This window comes from Prionailurus viverrinus, chromosome B1, assembly GCF_022837055.1.
Source record: "Prionailurus viverrinus isolate Anna chromosome B1, UM_Priviv_1.0, whole genome shotgun sequence".
Taxonomy (NCBI): domain Eukaryota; kingdom Metazoa; phylum Chordata; class Mammalia; order Carnivora; family Felidae; genus Prionailurus; species Prionailurus viverrinus.
In genome coordinates this window covers 43,475,561-43,501,163 of record NC_062564.1, presented here as the reverse complement: position 1 = coordinate 43,501,163, position 25,603 = coordinate 43,475,561, and the positions used below count along the sequence as shown (strand labels likewise).

Genomic DNA, 25,603 nt, shown 5'->3' with positions numbered 1-25,603 from the left:
CAAGGGTTTTTATTAAGAAAGGGTGCTGGATTTTGTCGAAGGCCTTTTCTGCATCGATTGACAGGATCATATGGTTCTTCTCTTTTTTTTTGTTAATGTGATGTATCACGTTGATTGATTTGCGAATGTTGAACCAGCCCTGCATCCCAGGAATGAATCCCACTTGATCATGGTGAATAATTCTTTTTATATGCCATTGAATTCGATTTGCTAGTATCTTATTGAGAATTTTTACATCCATCTTCATCAGGGATATTGGCCTGTAGTTCTCTTTTTTTACTGGGTCTCTGTCTGGTTTAGGAATCAAAGTAATACTGGCTTCATAGAATGAGTCTGGAAGTTTTCCCTCCCTTTCTATTTCTTGGAATAGCTTGAGAAGGATAGGTATTATCTCTGCTTTAAACGTCTGGTAGAACTCCCCTGGGAAGCCATCTGGTCCTGGACTCTTATTTGTTGGAAGATTTTTGATAACCGATTCAATTTCTTTGCTGGTTATGGGTCTGTTCAAGCTTTCTATTTCCTCCTGATTGAGTTTTGGACGAGTGTGGGTGTTCAGGAATTTGTCCATTTCTTCCAGGTTGTCCAATTTGTTGGCATATAATTTTTCATAGTATTCCCTGATAATTGTTTGTATCTCTGAGGGATTGGTTGTAATAATTCCATTTTCATTCATGATTTTAACTATTTGGGTCATCTCCCTTTTCTTTTTGAGAAGCCTGGCTAGAGGTTTGTCAATTTTGTTTATTTTTTCATAAAACCAACTCTTGGTTTCGTTGATCTGCTCTACAGTTTTTTTAGATTCTATATTGTTTATTTCTGCTCTGATCTTTATTATTTCTCTTCTTCTGCTGGGCTTAGGCTGCCTTTGCTGTTCTGCTTCTAGTTCCTTTAGGTGTGCTGTTAGATTTTGTATTTGGGATTTTTCTTGTTTCTTGAGATAGGCCTGGATTGCAATGTATTTTCCTCTCAGGACTGCCTTTGCTGCGTCCCAAAGCGTTTGGATTGTTGTATTTTCATTTTCGTTTGTTTCCATATATTTTTTAATTTCTTCTCTAATTGCCTGGTTGACCCACTCATTCGTTAGTAGGGTGTTATTTAACCTCCATGCTTTTGGAGGTTTTCCAGACTTTTTTCTGTGGTTGATTTCAAGCTTCATAGCATTGTGGTCTGAAAGTAAGCATGGTATAATTTCAATTCTTGTAAACTTATGAAGGGCTGTTTTGTGACCCAGTATATGATCTATCTTGGAGAATGTTCCATGTGCACTCGAGAAGAAAGTATATTCTGTTGCTTTGGGATGCAGAGTTCTAAATATATCTGTCAAGTCCATCTGATCCAATGTCTCATTCAGGGCCCTTGTTTCTTTATTGACCGTGTGTCTAGATGATCTATCCATTTCTGTAAGTGGGGTGTTAAAGTCCCCTGCAATTACCACATTCTTATCAATAAGGTTGCTTATGTTTATGAGTAATTGTTTTATATATTTGGGGGCTCCGGTATTCGGTGCATAGACATTTATAATTGTTAGCTCTTCCTGATGGATAGACCCTGTAACTATTATATAATGTCCTTCTTCATCTCTTGTTACAGCCTTTAATTTAAAGTCTAGTTTGTCTGATATAAGTATGGCTACTCCAGCTTTCTTTTGGCTTCCAGTCGCATGATAAATAGTTCTCCATCCCCTCACTCTCAATCTAAAGGTGTCCTCAGGTCTAAAATGAGTCTCTTGTAGACAGCAAATAGATGGGTCTTGTTTTTTTATCCATTCTGATACCCTATGTCTTTTGGTTGGCGCATTTAATCCATTTACATTCAGTGTTATTATAGAAAGATACGGGTTTAGAGTCATTGTGATGTCTTTATGTTTTATGCTTGTAGTGATGTCTCTGGGACTTTGTCTCACAGGGTCCCCCTTAGGATCTCTTGTAGGGCTGGTTTAGTGGTGACAAATTCCTTCAGCTTTTGTTTGTTTGGGAAGACCTTAATCTCTCCTTCTATTCTAAATGACAGACTTGCTGGATAAAGGATTCTTGGCTGCATATTTTTTCTGTCTAGCACCCTGAAAATCTCGTGCCAATTCTTTCTGGCCTGCCAAGTTTCAAAAGAGAGATCAGTCACGAGTCTTATAGGTCTCCCCCTATATGTGAGGGCACGTTTACCCCTTGCTGCTTTCAGAATCTTCTCTTTATCCTTGTATTTTGCCAGTTTCACTATGATATGTCGTGCAGAAGATCGATTCAAGTTATGTCTGAAGGGAGTTCTCTGTGCCTCTTGGATTTCAATGCCTTTTTCCTTCCCCAGTTCAGGGAAGTTCTCAGCTATGATTTCTTCAAGTACCCCTTCAGCACCTTTCCCTCTCTCTTCCTCCTCTGGGATACCAATTATGCGTATATTATTTCTTTTTAGTGTATCACTTAATTCTCTAATTTTCCCCTCATACTCCTGGATTTTTTTATCTCTCTTTTTCTCAGCTTCCTCTTTTTCCATAACTTTATCTTCTAGTTCACCTATTCTCTCCTCTGCCTCTTCAAGCCGAGCTGTGGTGGTTTCCATTTTGTTATGCATTTCGTTTAAAGCGTTTTTCAGCTCCTCGTGACTGTTCCTTAGTCCCTTGATCTCTGTAGCAAGAGATTCTCTGCTGTCCTGTATACTGTTTTCAAGCCCAGCAATTAATTTTATGACTATTATTCTAAATTCACTTTCTGTTATATTATTTAAATCCTTTTTGATCAGCTCATTAGCTGTTGTTATTTCCTGGAGACTCTTCTGAGGGGAATTCTTCCACTTGGTCATTTTGGATAGTCCCTGGCGTGGTGAGGACCTGCAGGGCACTTCCCCTGTGCTGTGGTGTATAACTGGAGTTGGTGGGCGGGGCCGCAGTCAGACCTGGTGTCTGCCCCCAGCCCACCGCCGGGGCCACAGTCAGACTGGTGTGTGCCTTCTCTTCTCCTCTCCTAGGGGCGGGATTCACTGTGGGGTGGTGTGGCTCGTCTGGGCTACTTGCACCCTGCCAGGCTTGTGATGCTGGGGATCTGGCGTATTAGCTGGGGTGGGTAGGCAAGGTGCACGGGGGCAGGAGGGGCAGGCTTAGATCGCTTCTCCTTAGGTGATCCACTTCAGGAGGGGCCCTGTGGCAGTGGGAGGGAGTCAGATCCGCTGCCGGAGGTTTGGCTCCGCAGAAGCGCAGAGTTGGGTGTTTGCGCGGAGCGAGCAAGTCCCTGGCAGGAACTGGTTCTCTTTGGGATTTTGGCTGGGGGATGGGCGGGGGAGATGGCGCTGGCGAGCGCCTTTGTTCCCCACCAAACTGAGTTCTGTCGTCCGGGGGCTCAGCAGCTCTCCCTCCCTTTGTCCTCCAGCCTTCCCGCTTTCTGAGCAGAGTTGTTAACTTATGACCTCCCAGACGCTAAGTCGTGCTTGCTGTCGGAACACAGTCCGTCAGGCCCCTCCGCTTTTGTAAGCCAGACTCGGGGGCTCTGCTTGGCCAGCGAGCCGCCCCTCCGCCCTGGCTCCCTCCCGCCAGTCCGTGGAGCACGCACCGCCTCTCCGCCCTTCCTACCCTCTTCCGTGGGCCTCTCATCTGCGTTTGGCTCCGGCGACTCGTTCTGCTAATCCTCTGGCGGTTTTCTGGGTTATTTAGGCAGGTGTAGATGGAATCTAAGTGATCAGCAGGACGTGCGGTGAGCCCAGCGTCCTCCTAAGCCGCCATCTTGCAAAACCCCCTCCAGTCTTTTCCTAAACAGTAGAAGGATCCAAGATCATTTAATAGCAAACTACATTATGAATCTTTCATATATTGTCATTTGAGTTTTAACGTCTAGGTTCTTTACCTACATGATTTCCCTTCCATTAGTCATTGTTGTTGTTGTTATTATATTTACTAGGATCTAACAACATATTTACCAGTTACTTTGTTCACTATTCATTCTTGAACCCATTTTCTCATGTTGATTTCAATTTCCCTTTTCCTGAAGTACAACCCTTTTAGTTTCAATTAGTGTCTATGGTTATAAGCATTTTGTGTTAAATGCCTGAACATATATTTTTTTCCACACCCAGCTTTGAAAGAGAACCTGGATGATTATAGACTTCTAGTTGAGAGTCACTTTACACAACTCTTTTAAAGCATTCTGTTGTAATGTGACATTTACTGTCATTGATGAGACCTCCGTTGTTAGTGTAATTAATTTCTTTATTCCTTTCCAATTAATGTGTTTGCTCTAAATGACTTCTAAGGTTTCCTATTTGTCCTGAGTTTTGTTATTTTATTATCATATGTTCTGATATAATTTGTTCTTATTGATACTGATCTGGATTCAATATAGTCTTTAGATATCAATACTCAGGTCATTAATTCTATAAAAAAATTCAGTTATTATTTCTTCAATTATTGACCCTTCCCCATTCTTTTTCTTTTCTTTAAAATGACTAATCTCTAAAAAGATTATATTGGGGAGAGTCTTCTCATTTTAGCGTCCATGTTTCTTAACTGGACTGTTCATGTACCATACTTTTTCACCTCTCTATCTGGCATTGATTCCTTCATATGAGCTTCCAAATCACTCATTCTCCTAATGGTTATCTTTTTCATGACTTATTCCCATCTTACTCTCTGTGGAGATCTTAAATATTTCTATTTAAGTTTTTTATGTTGTCCATTGATCTTAATGTGTGAATTTTTTGTTCTGCTGTGCTATGGCTGTGGTCATTTAACACAGAGCAGTAGTTTGTAATTTAGACTTGTAAATGATGTCATCCTTAGGAGCAATGATTGGTCTCATGGGAATTCTGCATGCTGAGTTTATGCATACATTAGGAAGAGGGGAATGTTTCAGATTTGCCTGTCCTGGAGCATGAATGTTTCAATATTTTCTATATTTACTGGCTCAAATTTGTAGGTAGTAGGATTAAGGAATTGAGATCCTGCCCCTCTACATAGTACAGGCCTGAGGTTTTACTTCTCTATGTGGCCCTTTTCCATCTACATGGATAAGCCAGCTTACTTGTTGCATTCCCAATGGCCATAATTTTTATTTGCTCTGTTTAGGACTACTAGTCTCAGGGTTTGTTCTATCTTTCTAACATCTGTTAGAAACAGTGTCTTCTACTCCTTCCAAGCTACGTTTAGTAAAACTATGTCTCTTAGGATGTAAATCATTCATATTCCCTTGTAGTCATTCAGCTTTTGCTCCTGTTTTCCTTCTGAACTCTTAGTTTCTTCATTTTTTACTGACAGAAGGAAAAGCCTTTTTGGCTGTCAATCTCCATTGGATATTAAATTTTTGTGCCATCTTCTTCAGCTTTTCTGTGGAATAGAAAGGGAAAACTTTTCTTGTGGAATAGAAAGGGGAACTCTTTCCTGTCATTTCATTGTGCTAAATTGCCCAGAAGTAAATAAATGTGAATTTTCATTTGCAAAATGTGGAAATTTACATATCAATGAATAAAAAAACTAACTTGAAGCCTGAAAGCCAAATTTAGGCATTCATAGTCAAACTTATGTATTGTGCTTAGAAGTGGTGAAGAAAAAAAAATGCATCTCTACCATCTTGATACTTTTCCCCACTGGAAGTTTTATATTTTGCATTATATGTTGTACTTGGTGTTGTGTAAATAAGAATATTATTTATTTGCATGTACCAAGTGTTAAGAGAGTTAGTTTTGGTATAAAATGGCTTGATCATCATTCTCAATTTAGGCAAGTTTCTTAACTGTTAGACATTATTTTTATTTTTTATTTTTATTTAGATCCAGTTCAGAAAGTAGTGCTCAAACATATACCAGCAGGTAAGTAACTTAGAAAGTTTTTCTCATAAATAAGTGTATCTTGAAAATAAGAATGAACAGGGGCACCTGGGTGACTCAGTTGGTTAGGCATCCACTTTTGATTTCGGCTCAAATCATGTGATTGAACCTGTGTAAGGCGTGCTTGGGATTCTCTCTCTCCTATCTCTCAACCCCTCCCCCTGCTCCTTCTTTTTCTTTCTCTCTTTCAAAGTAAATAAATAAACTTTTAAAAAAGAAAATAGTGAACGAATAATTGCTTACTATTTTTTAGCAGCCACAGATGATAAAGTACTGTCCTAAAAAACAATTTATCAGTATTTTTCATTCTAGGAATAAATATTTATTAACTCAGTCTTTTTTCTCAGTTGACTAAATTTTTATTGATTCCCTACTCTTTTGATACACAGGAAAAAAACTAGTTAAATCTAATGAGACAAGATATCTATAATTATTATGTGGAAATAACTCATAAGCAGAGCATTTTTTACATTCTTTATGATGAGGTACACAAAGGAAAATACTACTTTTTTGTTCAGATTACATTTATATCCACAAACTCAATATAAACAATGGGGTAAACTCCACTTAGGAGGGGTTTATCACAGAGATGGTATGATAAACACACTAAAATTCTTTGCTTCTCACAGCCCCGCAACAGCCCACAATTGTATTAACAAAGGTTCTCTGAATTCTTCTTAAATTTTTAGTTTCCCATGCTCCACAGTTGTGGCCTTGTGATCCTTCTGAAGTCATCAAATATTTATTGGTCTTCTCACATTTCTTTCTCCGTTACTAGAATTTTAGTTTTCTTGTACTGTCTGACATTTTTCCTTAAAGTGTCTTTTAGTTACTTTCAACCTACTAGTATTCCAGAGTATCCCTTTATAGCCACAGGTTAAAATTTCAGGCTGCACCACAACATTTATAGTTTCTATCCTTTCTGATGAAGTCACTTCCTCCATTAGGGAAGCTTATGGAATTTCTACATCCTTTATTCTCTCTGTTATTTTTGGATATCTCCTAACATAATTACCCTTTTATAGATGTTAGTTACATTCTCCCAACTAGGTATGAAAAAAGAGCTAATTTTCTTTATTGTCTCTGTTTCCTGTCAAGAGAATGCTCAACACAATTCTTCCAAACTTTTGCTTACCTAGAAGCATCACTTTCCCTATATATACTCTGAAATCACTTGAGGGTAATGCTCTGTATACCTAGCAGAGTACATGCTTAAAGAATAAGTTGTTAATGAATGAGTGATTACTCTTGAACTTCACATACACACATAATTAATATTATTACTACTACAATTGTCCCCTCTCTCATTATAGAATATGGGATTCACATAATCATCTTCTTCTAGAAGTGGTATTCAACTGGACTGAGGGATAGTCAAAGGCATGGTTAACACTACCAAAACAAGAATTTTTTTAAATGCTGGAAATCTAATGGGTTGTGCATGTCAGTAGACACAAGTCTAGATCTCTTTATTGGTTTGGGGGAGAACTAACTACAGTTAACCTTCGAACAACATGGATTTGAACCGTACAGATCCACTTACACATGGGCTTTTTGATAAATATATAAATATAGTACCATAAATGTACCATCTTTATGATTTTCTTTATAGCCTTTCTTTTCCCCAGCTTACTTTATTGTAAGATACAATTTATAATATATATATATATGAAGTATAAAATGTGTTAATCAACCCTTTATGTTATCAGAAAGGCTTCCAGTCAACAGTAGATTATTAATTAAATTTTAGAGGAATCAAAAGTGTTATATGTGGTAATCAACTCTGTGGGGGTTGACACCCTTAACCCCTTTGTTGTCAACTGTATATTAAAAAGGGGTGTTTCATAGTGAGAATAGTTGGAAACATCTTCTTTAAGGTCTGAAGATATAAAATAGCAGAGGTAGGGAAAGGATGAGAAAAGTAAAATTATATCACTTATCACTGAATTATCTCCCTAATCTTATCATCTATATTATTTTCTCTGTCAATAAACCTCATTTAATTTGTCTTCAATTTATTATTTTTTTCTCTAATTCTGTTGGTTAGAGGATCAGAAAAAAATCTATGGATCCAAAAATTTGATTTTGACTTTTGGTAATAAGTAGTATAAATGTAGACATTTGGGAGATATTTCTTTTTTACCATTCTTTTGCAGGCAAAGAGGAAGAAACTTCCATTAAAAATATAAAATAACTTTATTGTATTGTATTGTATCAAACTAAAAGTATTATTTCGTTGTTTATTTAGATCCAAATCACAGGAGAGCACCCAAACACATAATAGTAGGTAAGTATATTAGAAGCTGTCTCTTAAAATAAATGTTTGAAATTAAAATGAAATTCATAATCTATAGTATTTATTGGGTAGTTGAGTTAGTAAAGTACTAAATCAGAAACAGTGTATTAATCTTTACTAATCTTATTGTTGGTCTTTTTTCTTCATTCAATATTGTTCTCTTAAGTCTGTTGGGAGCTATCTTTTGTGGGTAGAATGGAATTAAAGGGTTGAATCCAGTAAGATATCTGATATGTAAATTAGTCTATAAAGTAAATTTATAATCAGGGCCACCTTATCCGTTAGGCATTGAAGGCACAATATTTAAGTCCTATGAGTTTCCAACTGCCAAAAACAAAACTATTTACAACATGAAAAACTAAACAGATTGGCCCCAAGATATGGAAAAGGTATAATTAATATATATTTCAATTTCTAAAAAATAATGCAGTTTGATTCATATTCATGAACATTTTATTTTATGTAGAAAAATGTAAGATTTTCTCATTTGCAAATACTTCTGATTAAAAATGATGCTTCTCCAGAAATCTCATAAAATTGTAGCGTAAATGTTACTCACAGCCAAATAATTTCACAAGCAAAATTAACAAAAATTTTGTCTAGAATTTTTTTTAAGTAGGTTCCATTCCCAATGTGGAGCCCAATGTGGAACTTGAACTCATGACCCTGAGATCAAGACCTGAGCTGACACCAAGAGTCTGAAGCTTACCCAGCTGAGCCACCCAGGAGACCCTAGAATCCTTTTTTTTGACGTGAATTTTTTTGCTTGGCAGTACCCCCAGTTTGTATATTCTGCGGTGGAAGGGAATTTATTGCTCTCAATACCTTAAGCCTGTGTGTGTTTTTTCTCTTCCACAGTAACTAATAATTCCTTCAGAAGGCAATGGATATCAGAGAGTATCTCACTGAGAAATGAAAATTTCACCTTTGCTCCCTTGGTCACAGTTGAAGGAAACAATAAACCGAGTGTGGAACTATTTGCATGTGCATCTGTTTTTCTTTCTGCTTCCACCCCTGAGGCTGCAGTTCTGTCATTTCAGGGCCCTTAACTGAAGATACTCATCTCTACTCAGGCATCTCCATCCCAACCAGGCTCCCTGAGCTCTTTTTCCCAGTTCTCCTACCACCCACTCCTGCTTACTTGCTTGGAGCCTCAGATGCTGGCAATCTGCATCAACTGCTTTTACTCAGGAAGAGCTCTGGGTGGTAGTCCATGTTCTTCCTCCTAGTCCTTCTCACTGGACTTGGCTGGCTGTATACAGATCTCAGTTAATCCTGATATTTTCCCACCTCACCTTCCCCAAAACCCGAATCCATGGCTTCTGAGGGAAGCTGTGTTTGCCTTAAGGACTATACTACTGTCTAGGACTCTTGCTGTAACCACTGCTTTTCCCTTGTCCCTTGGCTAAGTGTCCCATAGGGTGAATCCTAGAAGACAGAAGAACCCATAGAGCTTGGGCTTGGGTCTCAGGGGCAAAGGTTAATCCCTATCAGAGTTTAGTGGCAAGGCTGAAAAATTGAGTTAGGTCAAGTTTCTCTCATTTTCATTTTTTGAAATCATGTATGAAATTGTTTACCTTTCCAATGAAATATTTGTCAGAATTCACCAATGAAACTGGAATTTTCTTTGTGAGTTGTACTTTAATTATGTATTCAATTTCTTTAACAGAGGACTATTCAGGTTTTTAATTTATTCTTGCAGTAGGTTTTTCATATATTGTAATCTTAAAGGAGTCTATTTCATTTAATGGTCAATCTTTTGACATAAAGTTGTTCTTAATAACCTTTATTAGTGTTATTAACCTTTTATGAGATCTTTCTGATCAGGGTTGATAAGTGTTTTCACATTAACTAAAATCTATTAATCTTTTCAGACCACCTCGTCTTTTTATTTTCTTTATTGCATCTCTGTTTTCTGTTTCACTGATTTCTGCCTTTTTAAAATTTGCTCTTTTCCTAGCTTCTGGAAGTGGAAATTTAGTTCATTTATTTTAAACATTTTCTAAATATTTTAAAGGTGTAAATTTGCTCTATATACTTCTTTAGCTTCATTTCATGAAATGTGATATGTTGTATTTTTATTATTCTTCAGGTTAAAATATTTTCTTTTTCTTTTTCTTTTCTTTTCTTTTCTTTTCCTTTCCTTTCCTTTCCTTTCCTTTCCTTTCCTTTCCTTTCCTTTCCTTTCCTTTCTTTTCTTTCTTTTCTTTTCTTTTCTTTTCCTTTCTTTTCCTTTCTTTTCTATTTTTTTTTATTGTGGTTGTTTCCTATTTTACCTTAATTTTTGCCTAGTAGTTTTCTTTTAATTTTGTTTTTAAATTTTATTTTTTTAAACTTACATCCAAGTTAGTTAGCATATAGTACAACAATGATTTCAGGAGTAGATTCCTTAGTGCTCCTTACCCATTTAGCCCATCCTCCCCCCCCAGAACACCTCCAGTAACCCTCTGTTTGTTCTCCATATTTGTGAGTCTCTTCTGTTTTGTCCCCCTCCCTGTTTTTTTATTACTTTTATTTCCCTTCCCTTATGTTCATGTATTTTGTCTCTTAAAGTCCTCATATGAGTGAAGTCGTATGATACTTGTCTTTCGCTGACTAATCTCACTTAGCATAATACCCTCTAGTTCCATCCACGTAGTTGCAAATGACAAGATTTCATTCTTTTTGATTGCCAAGTAATACTCCATTGTATATATACCACATCTTCTTTATCCATTCATCCATTGATGGACATTTGGGCTTTTTCCATACTTTGGCTATTGTTGATAACACTGCTATAAACATTGGGGTGTATGTGCCCCTCTGAAACAGCACACCTGTATCTCTTGGATAAATACTTAACAGTGCAATTGCTGGGTCACAGGGTAGTTCTATTCAGGTCAAAATATTTTCTAATTTTCACTTTGATATCTGAATTATAGGTTACTTAGACGTGTATTGTTTAACTTCCAAATATTTGGATATTTTCAGTTTAATCTTTTCTTATTGATTTATAATTAATTCAATCATAGGCAGAGAACATACATACACAATTAACAATTCTTTGAAATTATTGTTTTCTTTATGGTCCAGACTATGATGTACTTTGGTGAGTGCTCCATGTGCACTAAAAAATGTACAATTTGCGATTATTGAAAAATGTCAATAAAGCCAAGTTTGTTACCAGTATTTTTGAAACCTTTAAATTTTTTTTCCCTTTTCTATTATTTCCTGAGACACATGTGTTAAAATTGCCTATTATTGTTGTTCATATGTTATTTGTTTTAGGTATATTATTGGTGTTTCACATGTTTTCAAGTTATATTTTAGTGCATATATCTTTAGGATTGGTATGCTTTTCTGACGAACTAACTGACCCTTTATCACGACATAATTCTTTTTATTTCTAATAGTCTTAGTTTTTAATTTTACTTTTTTTCTGATATTAATATAGCCATTACAGTTCTTTGCATACAGATATCTTTTTCATCCTTTAACTTTCAATGTATCTTTCCTTATATTTAAGATGTATCTGATGTAAACAGAATAGAATTGAATCTTATATTTTTTAAATTCAGTCATATAATGTTTTCAAACTGAAGTGTTAAAAGCATTTACATTTAATATAACTTCTGATACTATTGGTTTTAAGTCTACCATTTTATTATGTGTTTTCTATTTGTCCTACATTTCTTTGTTCTTCCCCCCACCTCTGTTTTTCTTTTAGGGTAATTGAGGATTAATCTGTTTTTCTTCCCTGTTGGCTCTTGTAGCTGTCTTTTTTTTTCTTTTTTAAAGTTTATTATTTATTTTGAGAGAGAGAGAGAATTACAGTCAGGCTCCACACTGTCAGCATGGAGCCTGATGCAGGACTTGAACACATGAACCATGAGATCATGACCTGAGCCAAAGTTGAAAGCTTAACCAACTGAATCACCCAGGCGTCCCTGTAGCTGTCTTTTTAAATATTAATTTTTTTGGTGGCTACTCCAGAGATTATAACATTTATCCTTAATTTATCACAGTCTGCCTTGAATTAGTATTATCCTACCTAACAACAAAATACTTTACAACAGTGTAATTTTTGTTATCTCCTCCTACCCTTGGTGCTCCTACATTTAATTCTACACATTTAATAAATTCCACCTATATACTGCTATTATTTTCACCTGAAAGAGTCAACAGTGTTCTCAAAAATTTAGTCTTTTACATTTACCCACATGTTTAATCTTTCAGGTACTCTCCATTTCCTCTTATAGATCTGTGCTTCCATGTGGAATCACTTCCTTCAGTGTGAATAGCTTTCTTTAGTATTCCTTAGAGTGTGCTACTGGTGGTGATAATTCTTTCACTGTTTTTTTATGTTTGAAAAAGTTTTTATTTATCTTCATTTTCATAAGATATGTCTAGTTATTGCACCTAGAATTCTAAATCGCCATTATTTTCCTTTCAGCACTTTTATTTCTGTGTTTATTTGGTGTTTTGTTGTTTTTAAAGTTTTTATTTAAATTTTTTTTTTTCAACGTTTATTTATTTTTGGGCCAGAGAGAGACAGAGCATGAACGGGGGAGGGGCAGAGAGAGAGGGAGACACAGAATCGGAAACAGGCTCCAGGCTCTGAGCCATCAGCCCAGAGCCCGACGCGGGGCTCGAACTCACGGACCGCGAGATCGTGACCTGGCTGAAGTCGGACGCTTAACCGACTGCGCCACCCAGGCGCCCCTAAAGTTTTTTTTAAAGACTACTAGTTTTTAAACATGCTAGTTAGCATATAGTATAATATTGGTTTCAGGAGTAGAATCCAGTTGATTCATCACCTACATATTACACCCAGTGCTCATCCAAGTGTCCTCATTAATGCCCCTTGCCCATTTAGTCCATCCCCCTGCCCAACACCCCACCAGCAACCCACCGTTTGTTCTCTGTATTTAACAGTCTCTTAGGCTTTGTCCCCCTCTCTGTTTTTATGTTATATTTGCTTCCCTTCTTTATGTTAATTTCTTTTGTATCTTAAATTCCATGAGTGAAGTCATATCTTTGTCTTTCTCTGACTAGTTTCGCTTAACATAGTATACTCTAGTTCCATCCACGTTGTTGCAAATACACACACACACACACACACACACACACACACACACACACACATATATATAGCTCCATCCATTCATCAGTTGATGGACAACATTTGGGCTCTTTCCATACTTTGGCTATTGCTGATAGCACTGCTATAAACACTGGGGTACATGTGCCCCTTCGAAACAGCGCTCCTGTATCCTTTGGATAAATACCTAGTAGTGCAATTGCTGGGTCATAGTGTAGATCTATTTTAAATTTTTTGAGGAACCTCCATACCGTTTTTGAGTGGTTGCACCAGTTTGCATTCCCACCAGCAGTGCAAAAGGGTTCCTCTTTTGCTGCATACTCACCAACATCTGTTGTTGCCTCAATTGTTAATTTTAGCCATTCTGACAGATGTGAGATGGTATCTCATTGTGGTTTTGATTTGTATTTCCCTGATGATCAGTGATGCTGAGCATTTTTTCACGTGTCTGTTAGCCATCTGGATATCTTCTTTGGAAAAGTATCTATGTCCTTTGCTCATTTCTTCACTGGATTATTATTATTATTATTATTATTATTATTATTTTATTTATTTATTTTTTGGTGTTGAGTTTGATAAGTTCTTTATAGATTTTGGATGCTAACCCTTTATCTGATATGTCATTTTCAAATATCTTCTCCCATTTTGTTGCTTGCCTTTTAGTTTTGCTAATTGTTTCCTTCACTTTACAGAAGTTTTTATCCTGTTGAGATCCCAATAGTTCATCTTTGCTTTTGTTTCCCCTGCCTCTGGAGACATGTCAAGTAAGAAGTTGCTTTGGCCAACGTCAAAGAGGTTGCCTGTTTTCTCCTCTAGGATTTTGATGGCTTCCTGTCTTACATTTAGGTCTTTCATCCATTTTGAGTTTATTTTTGTGTATGGTGTAAGAAAGTGGTCCAGGTTCATTCTTCTGCATGTTGCTGTCCAGTTTTCCCAACATCTTTTGCTGAAGAAACCTGTCTTTTTTCCATTGGTTATTCTTTCCTGCTTTGCCAAAGATGAGTTGACCATATAGTTGTGGATGCATTTCTGGGTTTTCTATTCTCTTCCATTGATCTATGTGTCTGCTTTTGTGTTAGTACCATACTGTCGTCATGACTACAGCTTTGTAATACAGCTTGAAGTTCAGAATTGTGATTTCTCCAGCTTTGCTTTTCTTCTTGAGGATTGATTGCTTTGGCTATTCAGGGTCTTTTGTGGTTCCATACAAATTTTAGGATTGTTTGCTCTAGCTCTGTGAAGAATGTTGGTGGTATTTTGATGGGGATTGCATTGAATATGTAGATTGCTTTGGGTACTATAAAAATTGTAACTATTTTTGTTCTTCCAATCCATGAACATGTAATATTTTTCCATTTCTTTGTGTCTTCTTCAATTTCTTTTATCAATGTTTTCTATAGTTTTCAGAATATAGATCTTTTACCTCTTGGCATTGGTTTATTCCTAGGTATCTTACTGATTTTGTTGCAATTATAAATGGGATTGGTTCCTTAATTTCTCTTTCTTCTGCTTCATTATTGGTGTATAAAAATGCAACAGACTTCTGTTCATTGATTTTATAGCCTGCAACTTTGCTGAATTCATGTATCAGTTCTAGCAATTTTTTCTTCTGGGTTTTCTACATACAGTATTATGTCATCTGTGAAGCGTGAACGTTTGACTTCTTCCTTGCCAATTTGGATGCCTTTTATTTCTTTTTATTGTCTAATTGCTGAGATTTTAGGACTTCTAGTACTCTATTAAGTAACAATGGTGAGAGTAGACATCCCTGTCTTGTTCCTGACCATAGAGAAAAAGCTCTCAGGTTTTCTTCATTGAGGATATTATTAGTTGTGAGTCTTTTGGGTATGGCCTTTATAATGTTTGTGTATGTTCCCTCTATCCCTACTTCATTGTGGGTTATTTATCAAGAATGGATGCTGTATTTTGTTATATTTGCTATATTTGTTTCATCAAGAATGAATGCTATCCAGGGCCAGCTCCCTCCACCCCAGAAGTGCACACCACAGCTCCACTCTGGGGAAAGTTGTGCACTTCCAAAACCTCAGAGTTTGAGCTCCAAACACTGTTTGCAAAACAAAACAAAACAAAACACCAAACACACACACACACACACACACACACACACACACACACAAAACAAGACAAAACACCAAACACACACACACACACAACAAAAATCCTGTGAAATTCAGCACTTCTTGATCCCTAATCCATGGTCCAGAGAGGTTTTCCTCCTGTGTGAACTCAGTGCCACACTTTCTCGACCCATCTCTATTTCTCTCCCTTTTGTCTTTCCACAGGAAGGGTTCCCTCCCCTCCATGGCACCACCGTTTTTCTCTACCCCAATTCACTTCCACGCAACTTCTACCTGCCACACTGTCTCCCTCCAACAGTGGAGATTCTTCTGCTACTCCTCAGATCATTTTCCTGGGTATTCCAAGTGATATGACCTCAATATAGCTGTGTTTGAGGGACAAGGAAAGCCCCGGGACCCTACTTCTCTGCCATCTTAACTCCTCCACCTTGTCAGAAACTTTTAACCATGACTGTTTTTCTGGAGACAAATAATATGTGAAAAAAAGTGGCACTCCTCTCCCACAATAACAGGCACTGCAGCAGCAAAGCCAGTGGGTGAAATCCTGTCTTCAATACCCACTATGTTAACAAGGCAATTTTACAGAGCCTGTGTGTGGAACTCTGACTTCCACTGCCACCATCTTGCAATAACAAGGTGATGGTCCTCTCTAGTTAAGTCAGTGAGTGGAATCTTGATTCAAATGACAGTTTTTTCCTCAGAAATAATGGAGGACAAAAGAAGTAACAGAACACTTATTTTCAAGTGCTAAAAGAACTCTCAACACAGAATTCTATATCCAGAAAAAATACCTTTTAGAAATGAAAGTGAAAGACATTCTGAGATAAATAAAAAGAATTTGTAACCATCAGACCTGTTCTAAAAGAATAGCTAAAGGAAATTGGTAAGAAAGAAAGAAAATTGTATTAAAAGCAAAGTTGGAATACCAGAATGAAAGAACAATGGAAAGGCTAAATACATGGGCACATACAATAGATTATTCTTTTACTGTTGAGTTTCGAAAAGTGTGATGATTAAAAGCAAAAACTGTAACTGCTAGATAAATTTCTCAATATATGCAGAAAAATATTTGAGACAACGATATCATAGTGGGGATCACTTTGTGTGGATGTAAAGAGGCCTAAATGATGATAAGTTACCAACATTCCACTTCAAGTGGTAAAATGTTAATACCAGCAGACTGTAATAAGCTGTATGTATATATATTGTAATCTCTAGAACAACTACAAAGAAACTTTTAGTTTTTACATGTTTATACAGTTGTTTTAGTGTATACTGTTTTTATAGGGTCTTCAAAAAATAGTATAAATTAAAGTGTGGTGCTGAAAAATGTTCAAATACTTATAAAAAGTCAGGAAACAAATGGGAAACAAAGAGTGGGAAGAAACAGAAACCAAATAACCTGATGGTAGGGTTAAATTCTTATATATCAATAATTACATTATATAAAAATGGCAAACACATCAATTGAAAAACAGGGATTGCTGAAATCGATTTTTTAAATGACACAAATTTCTAAAAAAAATCTCCCTTTAAATATAACATATGTAGGTTAAAGGTAAAATGATGAAAACAAATATATGATGCAAACACTAATCAGGAGAATGCTTTAATGGCTATATTAACATAAAAGTAGACTTCAGAGCAAAGAAAAGTTCCAGAGTGACATTACATAATAATAAAAGGGTCAATCCACCAAGAAGACATAACAGTATTATATGTATATGAACAAAACAAAGGAGTTGCAAAATATGTGAAGCAAAATTGACAGAACTGAAAGGAGAACTCCATTATATTATTATCAGTTGAGGAATTCTCCATCTTTCTCTCAGTACTTTATAGGACCTTAGACAATAAAGGTATAGAAGAAATGAATATCCCATCATCCAGTGAAACCTACTGGATATTTATGGAACATATTACCCAACAACAGCAGAATACAAATTCTTTTTTTTTTTATTTATTTTTATTTTTTATTTTTGGGACAGAGAGAGACAGACCATGAATGGGGGAGGGGCAGAGAGAGAGGGAGACACAGAATCGGAAACAGGCTCCAGGCTCTGAGCCATCAGCCCAGAGCCGACGCGGGGCTCGAACTCACGGACCGCGAGATCGTGACCTGGCTGAAGTCGGACGCTCAACCGACTGCGCCACCCAGGCGCCCCTACAAATTCTTTTTAAGCACACGTGAGACATTTACTAAGCTAGACCATATCTTCAATCATAGAATGGATCTCAAAAATTTATACCTCCTCACATTTTTGTCTCTTGGTTGATTCCTATTATTGAATCTGGGTGAAACCTCCTGACTTACTTCTAACAAATAGAATATCGCAAAAGAGATGGGGTGTCCTTTCTTAGATTAGGTAATAAAAAACTAATGTTCCCATCACGCTTATATTCTCTGTCTGACTTTTCTCCCTTGCTTGCACTAATGAAGCAAGGTGCCATGTTTTGAGATCCATCTTGAGTAGGCACACATAGAAAGGAACTGAGATTGACCTTTTTCCAAAAGCCAGGAAGAAGGGTTCTGGCTCAATAGTACATGAACTGAATCTTGCCAACAAGGACAGGAGGAAGTGGATCCTTCTCCAGTTAAGCCTTAAGATGACTGCGTCCCAAGGTAACATCTTGATTCATGCCTGAAAGAGACTCTAATTTAGAGGATCTAATAAGTACTGCCAGGATTCCTGATCTATAGAAATTAGTATTATAAATGTTGATGTTTAAAAAAAGCAGAAAGGGAGGGATAAAAGGAACAAGGGAACTCCAAAATATCCAGCAAACACTAAACAAGATGGCATTAGTAAAGCCTTACATATCAATAATTACTCTATATGTAAATGGATTGAATTCTTCAATCAAAAAGACAGTGACTGAATGGATTAAAGTTACTACTATGAACAACTTTATGAAAATACATTGGATAGCCTTGAAGAAGTGGATACATTCCTGGAAACATACAACTTACCAAGAGTGAATCCTGAAGAAAGAAAAAATATAAACAGATCAATAACAAGTAAGGTGATTGGAATCAGTAATCAAAAAACTCCCAACAAAGAAAAGACCAGGACCAGATGGTTTTACTAGTAATTTCTACTAAAGAAAAATTAATGCCAATTCTTCTCAAACTTTTACAAAAAATTGAAGATGAGGGAAAACTCACACTCATTCTATGAGGCCAGTATTGCCCTGATACCAAAGCCAGATGACGACAGTATGAGGAAATAAATGGAATCCCTTATGAACATAGATGCAAAGATAATCAGTAAGGTATTAACAAACTGAATTCAACAGTACGTTAAAAAGACATACACTCTGATCAAGAGGGATTTATCTGTGGAATTTAATCATTATTCAGCATACACAAATCAATAAATGTAATACACCACATTAGTAGAATGAAAGGTCAAAATCATAACATCTCAATAGATGCAAGTAGAGCATTTAACAGAATGTAACATTGCTTCATGATAAGAATCCTCAACAAATGGATACATAGAAGGAATATATCTCATTATAATAAAGCCATATATGACAAACTCACACCAAATATCATACCTAACAGTGAAAGGTTGATAGCTTTTCCTCTGAGATAAGAAGAAACATAAGGGTGCCAACTCTTACCACTCCTACTCAATATAGTACTGGAAGTCCTAGCTAGAGCAATTGGGTAAGATAAGAAAAGAAAAGCCATGCAAATCAGAAAGGAAGAAGTAAAACTGACTTTATTTGCAGATTATATAATTTTATACAAGAAAATCCTAAAACTCAACCAAAAACTCTTAAAACTCTTAACAAATTCAATAAAGTTGCAGGATATAAAATCAACATACAGGAATCAGTTATGTTTTTTACATACTAACAATCTGAAAAAAAAAGTAATCTCATTCAAAGTATATCAGGATATTAAAATACTTAGGAATACATGTAACCAAGGAAGTGAAAGATCTGATCTTATCAACCATAAGGCTTGATAAAAAAAAGTTGAAGATGACACAAATAAATGGAAAGATAATCCATGTCCATGGATTGGAAGAATTACTTTTGTGAAAATTGTTCACACTACTCAAATCCTTCTGTAGATTCAATATAATCCCTATCAACATTGCAGGTACTTTTCGTAGAAATAGAAAAGAACAATCCTAAAATTTTATGGAACCACAAAAGACTCCAAATAGCCAAAGCAACCCTGAGAAAGAACAAAGCTGGAGGCATTGTACTTCCTGATTTCAGACTATACTCCAAGGCTATAATTATCTCAAAAGAATATACTACAAGCATAAAAGTAGACCTGTAGATGAATGAAACAGACTGAGAGCCCAGAAATAAACCCCTGTATAGATAATATTTGGAAAGGGAGCCAAGAATACTCGATGGGGAAAAGATAGTCTTTTCAATAAATGGTTTTAGGAAATCTGATAACCACATGCAGAAAAATGAAATTAGAGCCCTGTCTTATACCACTCATAAAAATTAACTAGAAATGAATTAAAGACTTAAACATAAGACCTGAAACTGTAAACCTCCTAGGAGAAAACATAGGGAAAATCTCCTTGACATTGGTCTTGGCAATGATTGTTTTGGTTATGACACCAAAGCACAAGTAACAAAGGCAAAAAAAAAAAAAATAAGTAGGGCTGGAGCTTCTGTACAACAAAAGAAATATTCAACAAAATGAAAAGACAACACATGGAAAGGGAGGAAATATTTGCATATCATATATCTGATAAGTGGTCAATATCCAAAATCTATAAAAAAAATCATATGGGGCATCTGAGTGGCTCAGTTAGTTGAGCGTCTGGCTTCTGCTCAGGTCAAGGTCTCAAGGCTTGTGAGTTCGAGCCCTGTGTCAGGCTCTGTGCTGACAGCTCAGAGCCTGGAGCCTGCTTCAGATTCTGTGTCCCTCTCTCGCTCTGCTCCTTCCTAGCTCATGCTCTGTCTCTCTCTCTCGCTCTCAATAATAAATAAAATATTTTAATTGTTTTTAAATCATATGACTTGGGGCACCTGGTGGCTCGATTGGTAACCCAGATCATGATCTTGTGGTTTGTGAATTACAGTTCTGAATTGGGCTTGCTGCAATCAGCACAGTGCCCACTTTGGATCCTCTGTCCCTCTCTCTTTGCCTCTCTCTCTCTCAAAAATAAACAAACATTAAAAAAACTCATATGACTCAATAACAACAAAACCCCCAATATTTTAAATAATATTTTTATACTATTAAGAAATGGGCAGAGTAACTGAATAGACATTTTTGCAAAGAAGGCATACAAATGGACAATAGCTATATGAAAAGATGCTCAGTGTTGCTAATCATGCAAATCAAAACCACAATGAGATATCACTTCACACCTATTAGAATGGCTATCAACAAAAAGACCGGAGATAACAAGTATTGGCAAGGATGTCGAGAAAAGGGAACCTAAATGCAATATTGATAGAAATGTAAATGTATACAGCCACTATGGAAAACAGTATTGAGATTCCTCAATGTTGAACACCGAATTGCCATATGATCCAGTAATCCTATTTCTGGGTGTATATCAAAAGAAAATGTAAACAGGATCTCGAAAGAAATATATACATAGCACAGTGATATATTAGGCAGCTATTAAAAAGAAGGAAGTCCTGTCGTTTGTGACATGTATGGGCCTTGAGGGCATTATGCTAAGTGAAATAAGACAGAGGGAGACAAATATTGTATGGTATCTTTTACATGTGAACTCTAAAAAAACTGAACTCATAGAAAGTAGAATGATGGTTACCAGGAGGTGGGGGCTGAGGGAATTAGGGAGTTTTTGGTCAAAGGGCATAAACTTCCAGTTAGAAGATGAATAAGTTCTGGGTATCTAATGCATAGCATTGTGATTATAATTAACAGTATTGTATTGTCTACTTGAAAATTGCTAAAAGAGTACATCTGAAATGTTCTTACCATAAAAAAGAAGTGGTATCATGTGATGTGACAGAGGTGAGCAGCTAATGCTATGGTGGTAATCATATTACAATGTATAAGTGTATCAAATCAAGTTGTACTCCTTAAAATGACACAATGTTATATGTCAATTATATCTCTATAAAGCTGAAAAACAGACCTAATAAATAAATGTTAAAACATAAAAAGAGAAAGAAACAGCAGACAGATGAAGGAAAAGAAAGAAGAGGGGGAGAAACACACATGCATATTGCATAGAAATACAAACACATAGACTAGTAACAGTTGTCACCATATATCTGAAAACAGCTCTATGTATAGACTCTCAGCACATGAACTTCATGGACGGTAAACAAGTTACTCTCTAAAGTAAGGCCAAGTCAACTTGATTTTACCCACAGAATGACATGAGCACTTATGGAAAGTCATCTAAGCCTCACATATCAAGTTTTTTGTCCTCTATTGTGTTTTTATTTCAGCTAACTTTTGTAGTTGTTAGTGTACAATACTAGAATATTGAGTTTTAAAACTACACTAGTAGTGAGAATGTTGAACATGCTAAAAAGTGGCATCAAATTTTTACAGAAAAAAGGTAGAGATTATTGTGGTGAATATAATTATTAATCGAAAATGATAAGAATAAACATCTCAACAGAAAGAATAATTGTGAAGGAAAAAGAATAATTTGAGCAAAACATGAATAGATCTATGCCTAAAGTGTAAGAAAAAAATATGTCTGGGGTGAAGATATTTTCTCTGAATTGTCTGATTAAAAATATCTATGTACATATATATGAACAATATAAAAGAGCTAGGTGTATTGGGGCTTACATTTACCATACAAATACAAACATCATCAAGAAGACAATAAACTTCATATTAAAAAAAAGAAAACATAAAATTATAATTCAAATGAGGAGCTATCTATCTGACTCCAAAGACTGGCACTAACAAGCTATTAGACATGAAGATGCTACTTAATCTCTCTGAGCTTAAAGTTCATCATGCATTAAATGAGGATAATTATACCCAGGTAAGAGTATTTTCAATGATTCACGTGAAGTCCTTGGCTTGTGGGCATATGAGAGTTTTTCAATAAGTGGAAGCTATCATTTGAAAATATCTTCTAATCTCTAATCCTAATAATGAGTTACTAAAATCAGAATAGGCAAGTGGACATTTCACCATACCTGGCACCTAGTAAGGTATGAAGTAATGTTAGCTTTTTTTTTGCCTTGTTTTTACTTATTATATTAATTTGAATAGGAAATGCATAAAATTCAGTTTCATAAGGACATAAAAGATTAATTATTAAGTATTTGCTTATTCTTACATAATGAATGACTAAATTCTCATTAATTTGCTTTTTAGAATAGTCAGTTTCTACTTCAGAAATGAATTTCCCAGTAGCATATTTGATTAGGAGGGAGGTATTGACTTTTCATTTCTATTAGGATGATTTTGTAAAAGTATACCAAAAACGTGTTTAAATAAGGACAAAAATATATACATAAGTGGAATATAGGCAAACTCCTACTCATCACTCTTAAGGATGAGCAAGGATGACCAGACAAAACAGTGAATGGAAAATAGACTTTTCCATCATCACAATAATTCATGAATGTACTTCAGCTAAGGAAAGCAGGTAATACATAATGCATTGTTAAAAGTGTACAGAATAAGGTACTTTGGAGGGAGTCAAGCATTCTCATGATAGTTAGATGAAGATTTTTGGTTGTAGGCTAAACTGATAGTCTACTGAGTTCTGGAATAAGGGAGGCACATCTATCAAATCTTTAGAATCCCTTGACTTGATTGTTTCATCTTTCATTTTAACATGATATTATTTATATTGGATTACCCAGAAATAAATGTTTGCTGAATAAGAAAGTTAAAAAATGTTAATGCTATAAGATATGAAGTTTAGGGTAATTTGTTCCACAGTGATAAAAAACTAATCCACCTACTTTAGCTTTAATACACAGTAGGTATTTGAAAATAGTAATTTTTTAATTAGAAGACAAAATGCTATCAATATAGGAGAAACCATCTGATTTAACAGATAATACTTCATAAAAAATCCATTTAAAAAACAAACTTCAAAGATTACAAAGCAGATCCAATATGATTCATTTTCAGAAACCAATTTCAAGGTACTCAATACAAGGTGTGTTGCCATTTTTCATTAGGAATTTTGGATGCCACTAAGATAACATTTTTAGCATTTAAAAATTTTGAAATAATATATTACTTATTGGAGTAAGGATAAACCAGAACTAATATATATATAATGTACACTCTTCCCTATTATAGCATATGATTATATTTCAGACTCAGATTTACACCTGTGTGACTCTGGAAGTTAATTTTTGAAATCATATATTGCAGAAGCAAAATCAAACTTGATATTACATATTTATTTAGAGAAGAACCAATATTAATCTAGTGGTTGTACATTCACAAGTTAGTGCTGGGTAGCCTTATAAAAAGACAGGTGTTTATGTACACTACATTTTTCAGTGCATCTTAGTAATCAAACTAGTCACCTTCAGGAATGGAATTATTAAGAATTGCTCAAAGCCCTTCCTCTATGCAATAATTTATAAAATATCTACAATGACACTTCAAACACCTATTTCATATTTCAGGACTCTTATCTTGGTTTCATGGCTTAAATTCCTCCAGAATAGAATAAAAATAAACCTTCATATTTCGTTAAAAAAATAAAAACTTAATGGTCTGGTAATTTGCCTTGATCCCTTAACTCATGATTTTATTATCTATTACTAAAAGATCATTTATTACCAAATATTCAGCCAATGGCATGGCATAGAAAATTTATATTAATAGTAAATGTGAGTTTTGGGCTGGTGGTAAGATGGCAGAGTAGGAGGACCCTAAGTTTACCTCATCCTATGATAGGAGTAGATAACACTCACATCAGTGTAAATAACCTAGACAATGGCCAAAGACTGGAAGAACAAACTCCACAACTAAATGTAGAGAAGAAGCCTCACTGAAGAGGGTAGGAAGAGCAGAGTCTTGATGGGAGCTAAATGGACTGTGAGCCTATCCATGGCGGGGAGGAACCTGAGGGCATGGAGAAGGGAGAGAAACAGACTCTCACACCACGGAGCCCACATGGGAAAAACAAACCCCCATAATTTTGGCTTTGAAAACCAGAGGGGCCAAATTAGAAGAGTTCTTACAGCCAGTGGGACTTAAAACCTGGAATTTAAAAATTCAGCAGGCTCAGCTCTGGGAGAGCCAGAAGATCAAGAGGAAGCTGAGTCCCTGCCCTTAAAGAGACAGCACAAAAAACAGCTTGTGGAGATATAGCATAGAAGCAATAGTTTGAAGAGTGCCTGGAACATATGGGAGGGAAAATAATTTATATCTCAGAGCAAGTGCTGGAGGGGCCAACATCATCGGTAGACTCTTCCAGGAACAAAGGAGCTGGCAGGTGCAATTTCCCTTCCCTGGTCCCAGCATAAACAGGGCCTCCAACCAGAACCAACACAACACTGACACTCATTACCTAATTAATGACACTGTGGCCCCATACCCCTCACACATTGGCAGATCCACCCCTTCCAGCCAAGCCTGCTTTAGTCTAAATGCTGCATGTCCCCTCCCCCAGAGAATTTCCTCAAACCTTACTAACACTGGGCCTCCCCCAAAAAGTTGAAGATCCACCCCTTCCAATTGGCTCTTGGCTAGAGGCCAGCCAGGGCAGTGCTGTAGGCCTGGCAGTGTGCAGGTAGCCCCAATGGGGGCCAGTACTACACTGAGTGACTCTGCCTCTGGGGAGAGGGGAAAGATAACACACAAATGTCAGACTGTGGCCCTAGCAGCAGGCTGGGGGCAGACTGCTGGTCTGACTGCGGGCCACACCCATCAGTGAAAGCTTCTCAGGGGGCAATACAGGGAAAACATCTGAAGTTGGGTACTACTGTGTCTATAGCAAGCTACTGGTCTGACTACACTTAAGCCCAAGGTGGCCACAGACTGACCCACTAACACCACAGGGACCAAACATTGCCCACAACAGGCAAAGAGAGACATTGCAGACAATTGGACTGAAGGGAAAAGTTATCAGAACACAACAGCAGGGCACACACAACACACATAGGAGGCACTCCTTGAAGGACCAAGTCCTAGGGAACAAGGTCACTACACTGCAGAGCACTATAGGACCACTTCTTTGTAAGACCACTACTTAAAATTTTTTTTTAAAGTTTATTTAGAGAGAGAGAGTACTAGTCGGGAAGGGGCAGATATATAGAGAGAATTCCAAGCAGGCTCCATGCTGTCAGCGCAGAGCCTGATGTGGGGCTTGAACTCTCAGACTGTGAGATCATGACCTGAGCCAAAATCCAAAGTCAGAC

The 25,603-nt window shown here is 36.4% G+C and overlaps 1 protein-coding gene across 6 annotated transcripts in view; it reads left to right on the top strand.

Annotated features, from left to right (window-relative positions):
• Positions 1-9,066, top strand: part of ADAM32 (ADAM metallopeptidase domain 32) — a 184,825-nt gene extending 175,759 nt beyond the window's left edge. For 5 of the 6 annotated variants that reach the window (XR_007151363.1, XM_047854776.1, XM_047854775.1 and 2 more), the window contains 3 exons: positions 5,746-5,784; positions 8,051-8,089; positions 8,957-9,066. Coding sequence is in view for 4 of the 6 variants with exons in the window: in XM_047854776.1 (XP_047710732.1) it covers positions 5,746-5,784; positions 8,051-8,089; positions 8,957-8,963 (85 nt within the window). In the remaining 2 variants the exon portion in view is untranslated. Of the gene's footprint in view, positions 1-5,745; positions 5,785-8,050; positions 8,095-8,956 lie in introns of those variants that run through there. The other variant, XM_047854779.1, reaches the window with a different exon arrangement.
• Positions 9,067-25,603: the final 16,537 nt, after the last annotated feature.